Genomic DNA, 14,036 nt, shown 5'->3' with positions numbered 1-14,036 from the left:
CTCCTCGAACTCCTTCGTCTCTCTACTCGTCCTCCCCGCCTTTTTTTTTCTTGTAGTCCTATTTAACCTAGACAAAAAAACAATTTCATTAGGAAACAAACTCTTTAAACATAAGTATAATATCTTAAAGATATTGTGATATCATATCATAAAAATATTATATTATCATATCAAATATTCAATATTATTCACATGTCTAGAAAGACAAAATATTAAAGATAAACATGGAAAGTATATCAAGGAATAAAATTCCTTTCAATTTTTTTTCTAAAACTAAATTTTAAATTCTTTTTTTAAATTCTTTTTAGTTGAAATTAGATGATTAATCCACCTTAAGGTGATATTAATTCGGTTTTGTTTTCAAAAATAAATTTAAGTTTCACCTCATCTTTTCAAAATATGTTTCCATCACATTTCTTAAATCCCACTATGTATAATTAGTATTTAATTAATTTCTAATTCAAATTTTCAACATTTTTAGAAAAGATTCAATTTTTTTAAAAAAAAATTTCTAAACATAAATATATATTTTTTTTTTACATTTTAAAATATCCCATATTCATCAAAAGATTAAATAATGAACATTGGCATGAGGTAGTGCTCAACCTTCTTCTCTGTATATTTGTTTATACTAATCTTTAAAATTTAAAAATATGATTTCTAGAAAATCTAACATCATTGCCTTATAATAAACATTACAAAATATATTTCCGATGAATTATCCTAATTAAAAAAAATCAAGAAAACACGTCCTTGTCTAAAAAACAAATCCACCAAGTCGTATTTAAGTAAATTCTACTTCATTTACCTCTGTATAAAACTGACCAATTCATATTAATTCATGACGAATAGATCTAGAAGTCACATAATAATAAATTGTTTAGAATTCATGCATGGATGTTAATTACATCTATCTAATAATTAAATGGATAGCTTGATTAAAAATTATATTTTATTTAGTCGTGTTATTCAATTTTTTTGAACATGTCTAAAAACACAATGATTGTATTAGAATATGATATATTTACAAATTATTTTGGAATTGATGAAAACGAACATACAATATGGACAAATGAAATTTCATATCGGGATATTCATGAAATGCTTATATCTATGTTTTAGAACTAAAAATCTAAAATTATTTTGCTAATCATATCCGCTGAAGAGTGGGTCTCATGTGAGACCGTCTCACGGATCTTAATCCGTGAGACGGGTCAACCCTACCTATATTCACAATAAAAAGTAATACATTTTCATGGATGACCCAAATAAGAGATCTGTCTCATAAATATGACTCGTGAGATCGTCTCACACAAGTTTTTGCCTCCGCTGAATATAATAAACTCGTTACGTCAGTTTGGACTATTTCATGGGCTATTTGACTTGTGGCATGGTCATTTTAAATTAATGCATTCATTTTGATATGTTATATATATTCATCATGTACATTTATGCGAACATCGATGAAATGAAATTCATCTATTGAATGAAATGAAATATATATCACACATACTACGTTCAAATTCAATCGTGAAAATAATTAAATTAACAAATTGAGTCTGAGGGAATTTTATTTATTTAATCAATATAGTCAACTCTATCTAGAATACAAATTTGTTTAATTTGAGTGAGACATGATATATGCCCTGATTGTGCAGCCGATGCATAAACCAACATAAAGATGTTGGTCAAAACATTGGTTAGTTAAAGGTTTTGAAATAACCACTCAATATAGGAGGACAACATATGATGTTTCCTTGTATACATTTTACTTAAAAGAAACATCTACTTAGAAATTTCATACGCCATCATTTATAAAACGATGATGGTAACCATCATCTCGCGAATAAAAAATTAAGATTTTCGATTCGCATCGAAATATCTAGAGATATCGGATCGCTTTGAAATCTCGATCACAAATCAATTCGGAAAAATTCATTTACAACAACTCTTATAACATTTCATGTTATATTAACTATCGATTTTATAATTTAACTTATTTTAAAGACTACGATAAAACCCCAACATTCTAAATCTTAAATTTGACCATCAAATTGTGGCAGCTGTGATGAACTAGGGAGGAAGCGAACAACTAACCCAACCAATAATTCCCACCAATAATTGTAGAATTTCATTGGTATTTTGTCTCTTCCAATATAAATTCTATTACTTACTTTAATTAAAAAGGGGTGGGATATTCTCCATATTCCCACACGTGACAATATCTGAATGCGATTTTGTTGGTCGAGCCAACGTCTTTCCTAAATTTCCTCTTAGAAAATCTTGATGGATGGCATGAACTCTGATGAAGAAAAACTGGAAATCTATCAGCGGTTGTACAGAATTTTGGAAGCCCTCAACAAGGTTACGCATGAGTTGGAAGCAAGCCAAGATTCGGCCGTCGATAAAGCCTTGCTGGAGCTCCAATCGGCTTCGACCTCCATTATTTCCGGTAACCCACATCTATTTACAATATCTCAGCACCTCTCCCAACTAACTGATTTGGTTCAGGAGCACAACAGCTCCAAACCATCAAATCACGGTATCAGATCTTTCATAGCTAGTCGTCACAGATCGCAAGAGGTTTCGAGACACTCGGCGGCCATAAAATCGGAAGTTGAGACTTGTATTGATCGCGAAGTTGTGTCCAGTTCGAAAAAAACTCTGTCGGAGTTGCGTTCTTTCGAAGATGTTTCGTCTCTGTCTGTGATTGACGAAGACAAATTGTGTGATAAAATGTCTGTCTTGGAAGAGAGGATATCTCGTGGTTTTGACATAAATTTGCAGGACTTGCTTTTGAGATCAGGGATTTTTTCGGAGCTCGTATGGCTGTTGTGCAGTTCAAATTTCTCGAAAATGGTTCGCGAAAAGGCGGCGAGTTCCTTGCAAAGCTTGGTGCTTTTCAATAAAGATGTGTTCGTGGGATCGGTATTGGTCGGCGGAAGCGTGAAAGCTTTAGTTTCAATGGATTCTTTATGTTCTTTACAAGTCCTGTCGTCGCTGATTAAGGCCATTAAAAGCCCTTTGGTGGATGAAATTGAGTCATGCGGCGGAATCTTGAAGATTGTAGGCTATCTATCATCTGAAGATATGGAAATGAGAATCATGGCTTTGGATTGCATAATGGAAATCGGTTATTTTGGTCGGAAGGAGGCGGTGGAAGTTATGTTGAAAGCCGGGTTGATAAAGAGGCTGGTGGAACTACAGCGGAGTGCTGTGACTGCTGATGGGTCTGAGACAAAGTTGGAGAGGAGGCGGCACCATCAGCATCAGCCATTTGCAAGCTGTGTGGCACGATTTGCGGTGCAGTTGGAGGTCGGAGAAGGATTAAGGCAGCGGGAGAAACGGGCCTTCAAGCTGCAAATATTGGACAAAGTTAGGGAGTGTTGTGTCTCCGATGCCGAATCTGCCACCATTGTGGCTGAGGTACTATGGGGATCTACTCCTTGAGAATGTGCAAACTGGCAAATGATTAGTACTCGTGGCAATATGTTTTTTCTCGATTTATTCTTGTAAATACTTTGATGGTGTGATGATAATACACACTACATATGTTGTAGAATGCTCTTTCCTTGTAAATGGAATCACTATTAAATGATATTGAAGTTGAAGCTGAGATGGATTCAGGATCTGGCACTGGATTTCTTCTATATCCTGTCACAGTCTATTTTACCTTGTTGGTTAGTCCTTCATTTCCAGTTAACACAATAATCGGGTTCAGCTATTCGAGCTGCCTCTGCCTCTGCCTCATCTAGTTCTTCGAGTTGTTTGTTGCGAAAAAAATATATTTAGTGAATGTTAAAAGAGTTTTATTTTAATTTTGAATGCAATTTTAATGATAATGAGGACCGATTACCACGACAAAAGTCATTTCCGAGATACAATATGAATACGATACACCTTATGTATGATTAATGTTCGTGCTGAACGACGGATATTTTTAGAATATTCATTATAATTTTATTTATTTTTTTATGAAATATTTTTAGAAATTTCTTACGATTTTTTTATTTACAACATTTTTTTATTTAATTAAAATTGTATATTTCTTATCAATAAGTTTTTTTTTATTTCATTAAACATCTATTTAGAAATTTGTCAATTTATTGATTTATTATTTTTAGGTTTAACTTTTCAATAATTTTTATCAACTAATAATTCTTATAAAATAAGTTATTTCAAGTTATAATATAAAGTAACATTATCTTAAAATAATTATGACAGCTTATATTAATGATTTAGGCGTGAACGGAGCAAAACTCCGGCGCTATTTTGGCAGCGCAACCGGAGAGGCCTCAGGCCACACAACTTGCAAACAACCCAAAAAAAAAAACCACACCTTATTTAAATTCTCCTACAATATTAGGGCTTAATAAAAATGTAGCTAATCAATCTTTATTTTCTTGTTTTTTTGTAGCGATGATGTTTTCTGCAGGGCCGCCGCGGGGGGGATATCCAACTCGTGCGGCGCAAAAATTCGTTACCGTGAAAGGAAAGTTGGTGTTCAACTTCGCGGACAACTTGGGCAAACAACTTCCATGAATCCGCAGAACCGCATGGCAACAACGAGGTCCGAGTAGTTTTGGCTGGAAGCACAGAAAGATGAAATGATTTCATTAAGGCATCCCGGAACTGCCAAGATTACGTCGAGGCATTGATGAATATGTGGCAGCGATAGCCCAACTCTAGCAGCGACGCCCACTGAGCCCCGCACCTCACCGCCAGGACCAGTAATGCCGACCGTGCCCTGCACGCCTAAGTCGCCGACTAAATTTGCATGGCTGGGTGCAGTTAAGAGAAGCGAAATCCCTGCAAAAATAACGACGATTAAGCAACGTTGGATATCCATTTTGCTTTTGATCTGCAACCAAAGATGAGATTCAATGCATGTGTGTGTAAAGATTTGCTACTTATAGGGGTTGGGGCTCATAAATTAATTAATTCTTGAAACCGAACAGGTTTAGTTTCCATTTTTAATTGCTTTTGGAGCGTTATGTTTCTTGAATTTTATCAGAGTAATCCATAAATTGCGTCAAAGGATAGAAATGAATGCTCCTTGAAAGGAGGATTTGGGTTTAAGCTTTGCAATTATGAAATTTAATTAATTGCGTGTCTAATAAATTTGTATTAGATGTTTTTCAAACACTAGAATTTTTCTTGTTGCTACGTACGTTAACCAAGTAATCTTCCCATGTTTCAAAAACAAAAACTATTAGATCAACCACGTTGTCGGTGAGATTGATCCCACAAACCTTTATACATTTAATTAATAAACACACACACAAACATGTACACGGGAATGATTATTGACACTTTCCACTAGCGGTTGACAGGAAGTTAAAGCTCTATTTTAAAGAACACACAAATTTAAAGTTATATAATATATTTTTTTGGTATTCTTTTGGAAAATAAAAGGATAGTATAGTAGTATAGAACGCTTATTATTAATTACAAAATAGATTTTCCCATTTAGCGACTAATATCAATTGTTTATGTTGGTTTCTCTGTAGGTCTGGCAATTACATCTGTTGTTCAAGATCCAAAAAGCTTGGAGTGTATGTTTGCAGTGTGTCACAATAAAGATCAACTGTTGATTTATAATTATATATTTCCTCAGAAGCTGGATACATCTACTCCATTATTGTTTGGTGTCAAGTGCAATAACATTGTGATTTGCGCTTCTTACATTGTTTCGCGTATTATATTATAGTTGAAATTTTAAGTACATTAAAATGGAACATGATAAACTTGAAATCCATGTTTTGAAAGTCAGCCTAACCCTTCGAGTTGATTTATATGTAAGATTTAAAATCAAAATCCATCAAACTCTTGATACATATATATATATATATAAATGTCTAATTTATGTATGGATGTACTTGTGTGTGTGCGCGAGCGATCCAAAGCTTAGAAAAGGATATTCAAATCTTGCAAGAAATACACCTGTATATTATGAATCATAGTATACAACATTTAAATGTAACGCATCTTTGATCTAAATTTTACATGCCATAGAATAAAATACATGAATTTTTGTCTAAATAGATGAATGCTTGTATGAAGACCATCTCCGAGTGCTGCTCATAATACCAGAGACATGAAAAATCTTCTATAGACAAGAACCAGTATGTATTGTTGCTTGCTCGTGTCTATATATATATATATGATCTTACAAAATCTTCAATATGACTGCTTCAAAATCTTACAGCAATTAACGTATATTCCTGTGTCGTGGAACTGAAAAGCGTGAACATGTAGAAGTACGTGTGATGAGCTCTGTGATCAATGTGCAATTATGCTCGACCAAAGCCATTTGCCCTCATTCAGCTTCCCTTTAATTTCACTTTTCACAACATGGATTAACAGAGCCACGGCAATGGATATTGAAACGATAAGCATAAAAAATACACTGTTCCATCCTCGAGTTGAGATATATCCGGCTAGAAGAGGTCCAAGGGCACCACCTACAGAGCCAGTGCCATCTATAATTGCTGTGACAGTGGCTAAAGCACGAGAATTACCTTTAATTAAGCTCTGCGTACCAAGATCAGTAGCAACTGCTGTTGTTATCAAGGAGTATGGTCCGTTTACTAGTAAACCAGAAGCAAACATTAATATGGCGTTGGTGAAAATTGATATGCTTCCATAAAGACGGTAGAAAATAAGAGCTGGAATAGAGAGAATTAAAAATACAACTGACGTAATGGCACGGGCCTCAATTATGTCGGAGATCAAACCGGCAGAAATTCCCCCAAAGACTCCCCCGATATCAAAGACAACGGAAAGAATTCCAGCAGTTTTAGGGAACAGATGCACTCCATCAACAGCTGCAAGTTTCCAAGAACAGTAAAGAAGTTATAAGGCGCATGCACCACTTTTCACCGAATAATGGAGTTCAGCAATTTCAGGCAGGCGTGGACCATACAGTAGACAAAAATCAGCCACATATCCAAAATCTTCAGAAAAATACCATGGAGACTACTAGGCACGTCCTTCAATCTAAATAAACTCCAAGTTCCCATACACGGGAGAAAATCTAGCCACTGTGATTAATCTAAAAAATATGTTGAAAAATCTCCCAACCATTTTCATAGATCCGGATCCTATGAAACAGGTCCTTTTGTCTTAAACAACTATCACACATCCTCTAGCTTCCCGATTGGAAGCATATTGTCAGAAGAAGACAAACCTTTCGAACTCGCAGCCAACTAAAAATCCATACCACTATTAAAATGCATCACTATAACAGTCTTACAAAGCAAGTTCATGTTTACCATTAAATGAAAAGCTCAAACACAGAGAAACATTTTAATAACTCAACATTCAAATGCAAGTCTGTGATCAAAACATAAGAAAACACAACTACCTGTGTGTCTTATGTAAAAGGGCAACCAATACAGAAATGTGTATGCAACAAGCTTGGAGAAGAACAAGCAGAATGCATAGGACCCCACGTGTGGCAACCTCCATGCCTCAAAGAAACCTATTGCGACTGCACCCTCGTCCTCAGAATCCACTACTCCCTCATCTATCTCAACTTTCTCCGGCTCGACCAAGGACATTCCTTCAACACTCATCTCAACCTCCTCCCTCGATAACACAAACCCCATAATTTCAGGATTGACAACAAGGAACAAATACACAAAAATCGCCACCAAGATAATAAAAATCCCTGGCAGAACGAAAGACCACCCCCATCCGTACCCCAAAACAGAGGAAGCCACTAGAGAACCGATAATGTTACCAACGGGCATATGCGAATTCCATACCCCCATTATCAATCCTCTTTTTGCCTTACCAAACCAATTACCTACCACCGACACTACGCAAGGCCAACCGACAGATTGACATAACCCACAAAGAACCTGTATAAACAGAAACGCACCAAACGAATGCAAATGAATAAAGTACCCCAACCCAAATATTATAACAAAAATGCCACTTCCCACCATGCCAACAGTCAAGAAAATTCTCAAGTCAATCGAATCACCAATATGCCCCGAAAAATACATGCCAATAGCATAAGCTAATAGGAACACGAGATCAAGCTCCCCAAGACGGTGAGGCCCACGCGGACCATCGAATGGGGCCCATCCAGTTTGATTACGAAGTGGATCTTGGCCAGAATTGAACGCCGCGGTGGCATTAGCTGCCAGAGTTTCATGTGTAAGAATGGATTTAACAATGCTGGGGGGTTTACGGGAGGCATGGAAGGCGGCGTAGGCGATGAAAGTGAGGAGAAGAACAAGAAATTGGTGGAATTTAAGGGTCTTTTGCGGGGATGCGAGGCTGGGGAAATATCTGAGGCCCGGTGGTGGAGCTACGGCTAGGGTTTTCAGGTGCATCATCAAATCAGAAATCAATTAATATATGCGTCGTCGTTAGGACAGAGGCATATGTGTCCAATCAAAGATTTAGGAGATGAGAATATCGGATAGATTTGCAAATATGTGAAGATTATGATTTTAAATAAGGTTAAACACTTATTGCAGTGTGCGAATCAAAAAATAGTACACACTTTTCTTAAGTAGTTTTCGAACAATATATAAATACAAATAAATAATCTGAAAAAATATACATGAAATAAATTATAATTGATTGTTTTAGTGATATAAATTTACCAAAATAGTTACTATATTAACCACCATCGTTGTAAGAGATATAATAATAAATACTCTACTGGATCACTTATGATCGATAGAACACGTGACAAAAAGTAAAAATTGATTCATCTCATTGCCGTTAAATTTAGTTTGGAAATAAAAAACATACTAACAAATACATAAGTACACCAAAAAAAAATATTATATTTGACGGTGACAGGGTGAATTGGATCTGAATGCGTTGACAATCACACCACGTCGGGTTGCTTTCCGTCCTGATATATTGGATTTTAGATGAAAAGTGATCGGGCTCTGGTATGTCAGCATACTTAAAGATAACGGAGAAGTTGGTGGTGGTGTCGGAATATTCTCCGACGTGACCACTCCGACACTTAAGTTCGTGAAATGATTTTTGTCAATAAAATATATAGAGGGTTTACACATTTATTGCAAGATTGTCTAAATGAATGAATTTTCAAGCAAACCTGGTATTTACAAAGGATAAGTCAATGATTACTTTGTTTTAGACACACCAATGAATAGAGCACAGACGACCATCTCGCTTATAAACATTGAATAGAGCATGGACGACCATCTCGAGGGATAAAATATTAAAGCACGCCTGTTTCTAAAAATATTAAGAATGAAGTAGTATTTTTTTAAAAATAAAATAAAATAAAATTAAAAACTTTATACATTGAAATGATTTGAGAAAAAATAAAATGTCAATAAAAATATGATATATATAGTTGGATGATTATAGGGTGGAGAATCATAGAAGCTTTACCACTATATAAATTTAGTTAATAAAGTAAATATCAACCTCATTCACAAAAAAAAGTAAGTTGGAAATTTTATATATATATATATATATATTAAAGTTTTTTTGCCATCAAATGAAATAATAAAAAGAAATCTACAAATCGTCGTCATATATATATATATATATATATGTTTGATTAATTACCATTTTAATATTATTTGTTATCAAATTAATTTTTAGTAATATATTTCCTATTTTTAACAATTTTATTTAAAAAAATTATATGGAACGATGACGTAATATGACAAAACGTTAACACTATTTTATTATATCAAAATTTGATAATATAAAAAAATAAAAATAACACGAAAACAAATATCGTTAATTAATCAAAAACAATTTTCTCGATAATAAATAAAGGACCACCTAAAAATGGAACTTTTTCCAGAGAAATCATTCTCTGTAATGACCTCTCACCTCTCAGCCGTGTCTTCTCACGCAGGCGCTGGCCCTCCATTGTTGTTGTCACCTTCCTCACCAATACAAGGAGAACTCCACAATTTTTGCTTATAAATTCAATTTAATATACAGATAATTTGATTTTCTATGTGGGTTGAGAGAGGGGGAAAGAGAAGAATTTCAGATGGGGTTAGGCAACAGCGGAATGCGCTCGAGCCCGTCTCCTCGAGCAGGGTCGCACAAATTAAGACGACGTTCCTTGAAACGCACCCTCTCTTCTCTCATCATCTGCGGCGCATCCTCCTCTTCTCGCTCGCCGGACGAGGTACGTGGTTTATTCTTACGTTACATGTCTGATGTTTCCTTTTTGTCTTGTGGTTGTCTGCGACCTTTTTTCGTTGTTTCCCCCCTTCACTATATGTTTTTTGTGCTTCTTGATGGGCTCGACGCGAAATTGTCCATTTTTCGATGGATTTATGTATCACAAGGAGATGGTTTGAGGAATATTCTGTCGCAGAATTTTCTTTTGCGAATGTTTAGTTACAATTTTGTCTATAGAGGAATTTGCTTTCAATAGGGAATCACCTCAAAATTTCATACCTATATCTACTTTTTTCGGTTCGCCCAAACAAAGTTCTGATTTATCCTCAAAGAGATCAAGATAATTCGACAATGATAAGGCAGGGACGAGAGGTTTATGATTTTTAAACTTGATTTTTATATATAAAAACATTAGTCTACCGTTGGTGGAAATAATTGCAACGGCTCCTTAACCCATTATTCTAGAGTGATTGCACTATATGGACTGTTAAACAGAGCCTTGACTGTTTTTTTGCCTCTGACTTTTGATTATAGTTAATTAATGTTGCAAAAGAAAATCTTTGGAGATCTACTTGGTTTTCAAAAGATATTACTTACCATCTAGCTTGTCCGTTTATAATATATATAACAATATAACGGGAGAATAACACTATTGCGGGGGAGAACTTAAATTTTTTGGTGATGTTACTGATGACATAGTCAGATGATCTGTACTAGCCCAGCATTCTTCTTCGATATGCGTTCAGGATGGGTTGAGCTAATCTGTTTTATCTTGCTACTCATTGTTCATGCTCATCTAAGTGTCAGTCATTTGTTTCTGCAGTTGGAAGATCATCCAGCTGAATCGCTGGTGAATTCTTCTGGGCAAGGTATTCAAGAAAAGTTCAGTGCCCAGAGTAAGGGTTCTAATATTTCCCGGGGCATTAGAACTTGTCTAATGAGTATAAAAAATGAAAATAGGGTCTCATCTGTAAACCACAAAGATGCTACCGAGAATCCTACTCTCAGAGCAAATGCAAACAACGTTGAGCGTCGTGATAAAGGGAAATACTTGTCTGAAAGCAAGGAATCAGTTCCATATGATCCACTCATTATTAACTCTAGAGGTAATGAATCTGCAAGTACTTCCTATGTAGATCAACCATGTCAGAATTGTGTTACTGAAAAAGAGAAAGCCTCCATGATTGCTTTTAAGGGAATAAATAGCAGCATGAATGGAGATTCTTCTCAAGTCAGTGAAAGGCTCAGCTATTCGAGTCTGCCTTCTCGTGGTCACGAAGAATTTATGTTAGATGAAGCGTTGGTTCAAAATAATGTCCATGAAACTGACTTTTCTAGTTCTGAGTTTGGTTCTTCTTCAGTTGTTTCTGATTCACCCATTGACTTCCAGTTTCTGAGAAATAGTACTATAGATGAAAGAGTACCTTCAGATTTAGGATTTCTAGTGTCAGAAAGAGAACAAAACCAGCAAGATGAGAGCCTTCTGCATGTTGACATCGTGAGTACATCCTCAAACATGTCATCTAGAAGTTCCGAGATAAGCAGTCAAGAAGCAAGAAGGAATAGTAGAAGATTATTTTGGGATGCTTTTACTAGACGCAATTCCAGGTGAGAGAGAGATCAAAGAGCCTTCCTTTTTTCACCTAAATATTTTCATGGTATCACCTCTCATGTCAGACATCTCCTTCATTTCAGTGGCGACTTCTTTAGCGACGAACTTGGAGGAGATTTCAGATCAAGCAGGAATACAACTCGAGGTGGTAATGAACAGCAATGGCATTCAAGATCTGAGGTAGTATATTTTCCTTCGTTTATTGGAGGGATGTCATCACAGTTAGAGATAGTTTGTTGGTGTATTCTCTTCCTCAGCTTCACCTAAATATCATAATCTTTGTCTTTTGTCGATGTTTCTTGAAATCAGGCCGTCCTCCTTTTAATTTTCTTATCTCGCTACACCTCAAAAAACATAGTGATAATATGTTCTCTTGTTCTGCTTATTTCTCTTCTGTAGGTATGACGTGAGTCTGTTTTGATGGGATGTGTTACTGCTTTCAAACTTTGTCTAATTAGTCATTCTGCTTATGGTCAGTCATTAACTACTTATCTTATGCAGCTCTGGAGTGGTAGTGTTGATTCAATCAATCATAGAATGGCAGTCTGTCCCAGAGGGATACATGCTGATGGCTCATGCTCATGCCACCAAGGTTTTTCAGCTGAAGAATCTGGTTCTAGTGCTCGTTCTGGTATTTCTCGAATTGTCATGCTGGCTGAAGCATTGTTTGAGGTATACTTATTTATTAGTGAGTTTTAATCAGTCATACTTGATGTGTTATATATCCTGGATTTTTGTAAAAACTAAAACCCATTGATTCGTGCATTTTGAAGACAGTAAAGACTCATTTTTACTTTCTTTTCGGCCTTGAGATGAGAAAAATATTTAGGATTTGATGGTTAAGTTGATAGCATGAACTTTTTTTTGCACTGTTTAACTTTCCTCCTGGCCCTTTATGCTACAAATGAATTAATTTTTTTCTATGCAGCTCTTACTTAATTTGTTTGTTTTCTATTACCTTAAATATGCAGGTTCTTGATCAAATACATCAACAGCCCATGTCTCTTTCCTTGTCCATGGTCTCACTTCCAGCTCCAGAATCGGTCGTCGACTCTTTCCCCGTGAAGACTCAAGGAAAGTCAGTGAGATCTCAATCTGAAGATGATGTTACTCAGTATGTTTTCTTCTTCCTTTTTTATGCTGTGGGAAAAATTAGAAGATTTGGTGGGGGTGACTATTGTTCTTACCCCTGTGTCAAAGGGGGTGGTTAAGATTTTTATTTGTGCGGATACCATGTGGAACGACAGTACGACACAAACGAAAAATTCTAGGAGACTACTAACCAAAGGAAAGTTAAGTTAATTCATACCCGAGCCCATATCTCATGGAATGCAAGAGTTGCAATAGAGCGGACGAATTGTGGTTTGAAATTTGACCAACTAATGCTAAAAGTTGCCCAAAAGTACGCTTGGGTTCCTTACCCGAAGCTTATAAGATACTTGTACTTTCTTATCACATTTGATTTGGGAAGTGCATCTCCGTCATCAATAATGTAAATGCTACGAACTTGTGGAAAGAATGATTATTTTGTTTATATGTACTGATACCTGAGATGATTGGTGTATAGAGTGATTTAGTCTAGAGGACCCATTCATTGAATGGGGCTATAGAAACAAACAACCTGGAATTTGAGTATTTAATAACGTTGTTTGGCCTTCGGTTTATCATCTTTGTACGATGAAAGTATGTCAATGCAGGTGCTATATTTGCCTTGCCGAGTACGAGGAGGGGGACAAAATACGTGTTCTTCCATGCCAACACGAGTATCACATATCATGTGTAGATAAATGGCTTAAAGAGATTCATGGGTATGTGAACATTACTGCATTAATTTATCAAGCTCACATTTAATTACCATTTCGATTCTGATTCTCCAGTGTGTGCCCACTCTGTCGAGGAGATGTTCGCGAAGGTTTCACAGAGATCTCTGTTTCCAACTAAGGCGAGGGATTACTGCGTTTTCTTTTTATTAATGAATGATAATATACTCTGCTTTTATTCCTCATCTATGGAACCACTGGGGGGGCTATTTGAGAAGGGCAGCAAGGAAAGAGAAGAAATGAGTTTTTAACACTCGAAGATACTAAAAAAGTGATGGCTTCCTATCCTTTGCTTGAATTCTTGCTCTTTTATGTTACATATACCTAGATTTTGTTTTTTTAAAATTTCGTTAACAGAATATTTTTCTTCTAACACAACCGTGTTCCAGTTTGTGTTTCATGTATATGTAATTATATATATGAGATTGAAGATGACCATCAAAATAACTTTTGTCGGA

The 14,036-nt window shown here is 35.7% G+C and overlaps 3 protein-coding genes across 4 annotated transcripts; 2 read left to right on the top strand and 1 right to left on the bottom strand.

Annotated features, from left to right (window-relative positions):
• The first annotated feature begins 2,124 nt into the window (after positions 1-2,124).
• On the top strand, positions 2,125-3,616 carry LOC140816212 (uncharacterized). The gene is made up of 2 exons (XM_073175317.1): positions 2,125-2,452; positions 2,512-3,616. Exons 1-2 carry the CDS (start codon positions 2,306-2,308, stop codon positions 3,448-3,450), a joined length of 1,086 nt encoding a protein of 361 aa, XP_073031418.1. The 5' UTR covers positions 2,125-2,305; the 3' UTR covers positions 3,451-3,616.
• A 2,286-nt stretch (positions 3,617-5,902) lies between these two features.
• On the bottom strand, positions 5,903-8,449 carry LOC140816201 (putative glycerol-3-phosphate transporter 5). Of its 2 annotated transcripts, XM_073175305.1 has the most exons (3): positions 7,367-8,449; positions 6,543-6,827; positions 5,903-6,464 (listed from the first exon to the last, which is right to left on the bottom strand). In XM_073175305.1, exons 1-3 carry the CDS (start codon positions 8,346-8,348, stop codon positions 6,283-6,285), a joined length of 1,449 nt encoding a protein of 482 aa, XP_073031406.1. In that variant the 5' UTR covers positions 8,349-8,449; the 3' UTR covers positions 5,903-6,282. The 2 variants fall into 2 exon arrangements, with proteins under 2 accessions (XP_073031406.1, XP_073031400.1); XM_073175299.1 differs by having other exon boundaries at positions 5,903-6,827; positions 7,367-8,448.
• Positions 8,450-9,804: 1,355 nt separating this feature from the next.
• LOC140816193 (uncharacterized) lies at positions 9,805-14,025 on the top strand. Its single transcript, XM_073175287.1, has 7 exons — positions 9,805-10,150; positions 10,970-11,754; positions 11,842-11,938; positions 12,260-12,430; positions 12,730-12,872; positions 13,456-13,566; positions 13,636-14,025. Exons 1-7 carry the CDS (start codon positions 10,010-10,012, stop codon positions 13,697-13,699), a joined length of 1,512 nt encoding a protein of 503 aa, XP_073031388.1. The 5' UTR covers positions 9,805-10,009; the 3' UTR covers positions 13,700-14,025.
• Positions 14,026-14,036: the final 11 nt, after the last annotated feature.

The sequence above is a fragment of the Primulina eburnea genome, chromosome 2 (genome assembly GCF_022965805.1).
Source record: "Primulina eburnea isolate SZY01 chromosome 2, ASM2296580v1, whole genome shotgun sequence".
NCBI lineage: Eukaryota > Viridiplantae > Streptophyta > Magnoliopsida > Lamiales > Gesneriaceae > Primulina > Primulina eburnea.
Note: the sequence above shows the minus strand (reverse complement) of the source record. Positions and strands in the feature narration are given on the sequence as shown.

What these genes read in the sequence shown, in the direction of transcription:
- LOC140816212 (XM_073175317.1), top strand. Translation starts at nt 2,306, where the DNA reads ATGAAGAAAAACTGGAAATCTATCAGCGGTTGTACAGAATTTTGGAAG. An exon ending in TTCGACCTCCATTATTTCCG is followed by an intron (nt 2,453 to 2,511) that starts GTAACCCACATC and finishes GATTTGGTTCAG; the next exon opens with GAGCACAACAGCTCCAAACC.
- LOC140816201 (XM_073175299.1), bottom strand. Translation starts at nt 8,348, where the DNA reads ATGATGCACCTGAAAACCCTAGCCGTAGCTCCACCACCGGGCCTCAGA. An exon ending in CTTTTACATAAGACACACAG is followed by an intron (nt 6,828 to 7,366) that starts GTAGTTGTGTTT and finishes GGAAACTTGCAG; the next exon opens with CTGTTGATGGAGTGCATCTG.
- LOC140816193 (XM_073175287.1), top strand. Translation starts at nt 10,010, where the DNA reads ATGGGGTTAGGCAACAGCGGAATGCGCTCGAGCCCGTCTCCTCGAGCA. An exon ending in TTTACTAGACGCAATTCCAG is followed by an intron (nt 11,755 to 11,841) that starts GTGAGAGAGAGA and finishes CCTTCATTTCAG; the next exon opens with TGGCGACTTCTTTAGCGACG. An exon ending in TCTGAAGATGATGTTACTCA is followed by an intron (nt 12,873 to 13,455) that starts GTATGTTTTCTT and finishes ATGTCAATGCAG; the next exon opens with GTGCTATATTTGCCTTGCCG.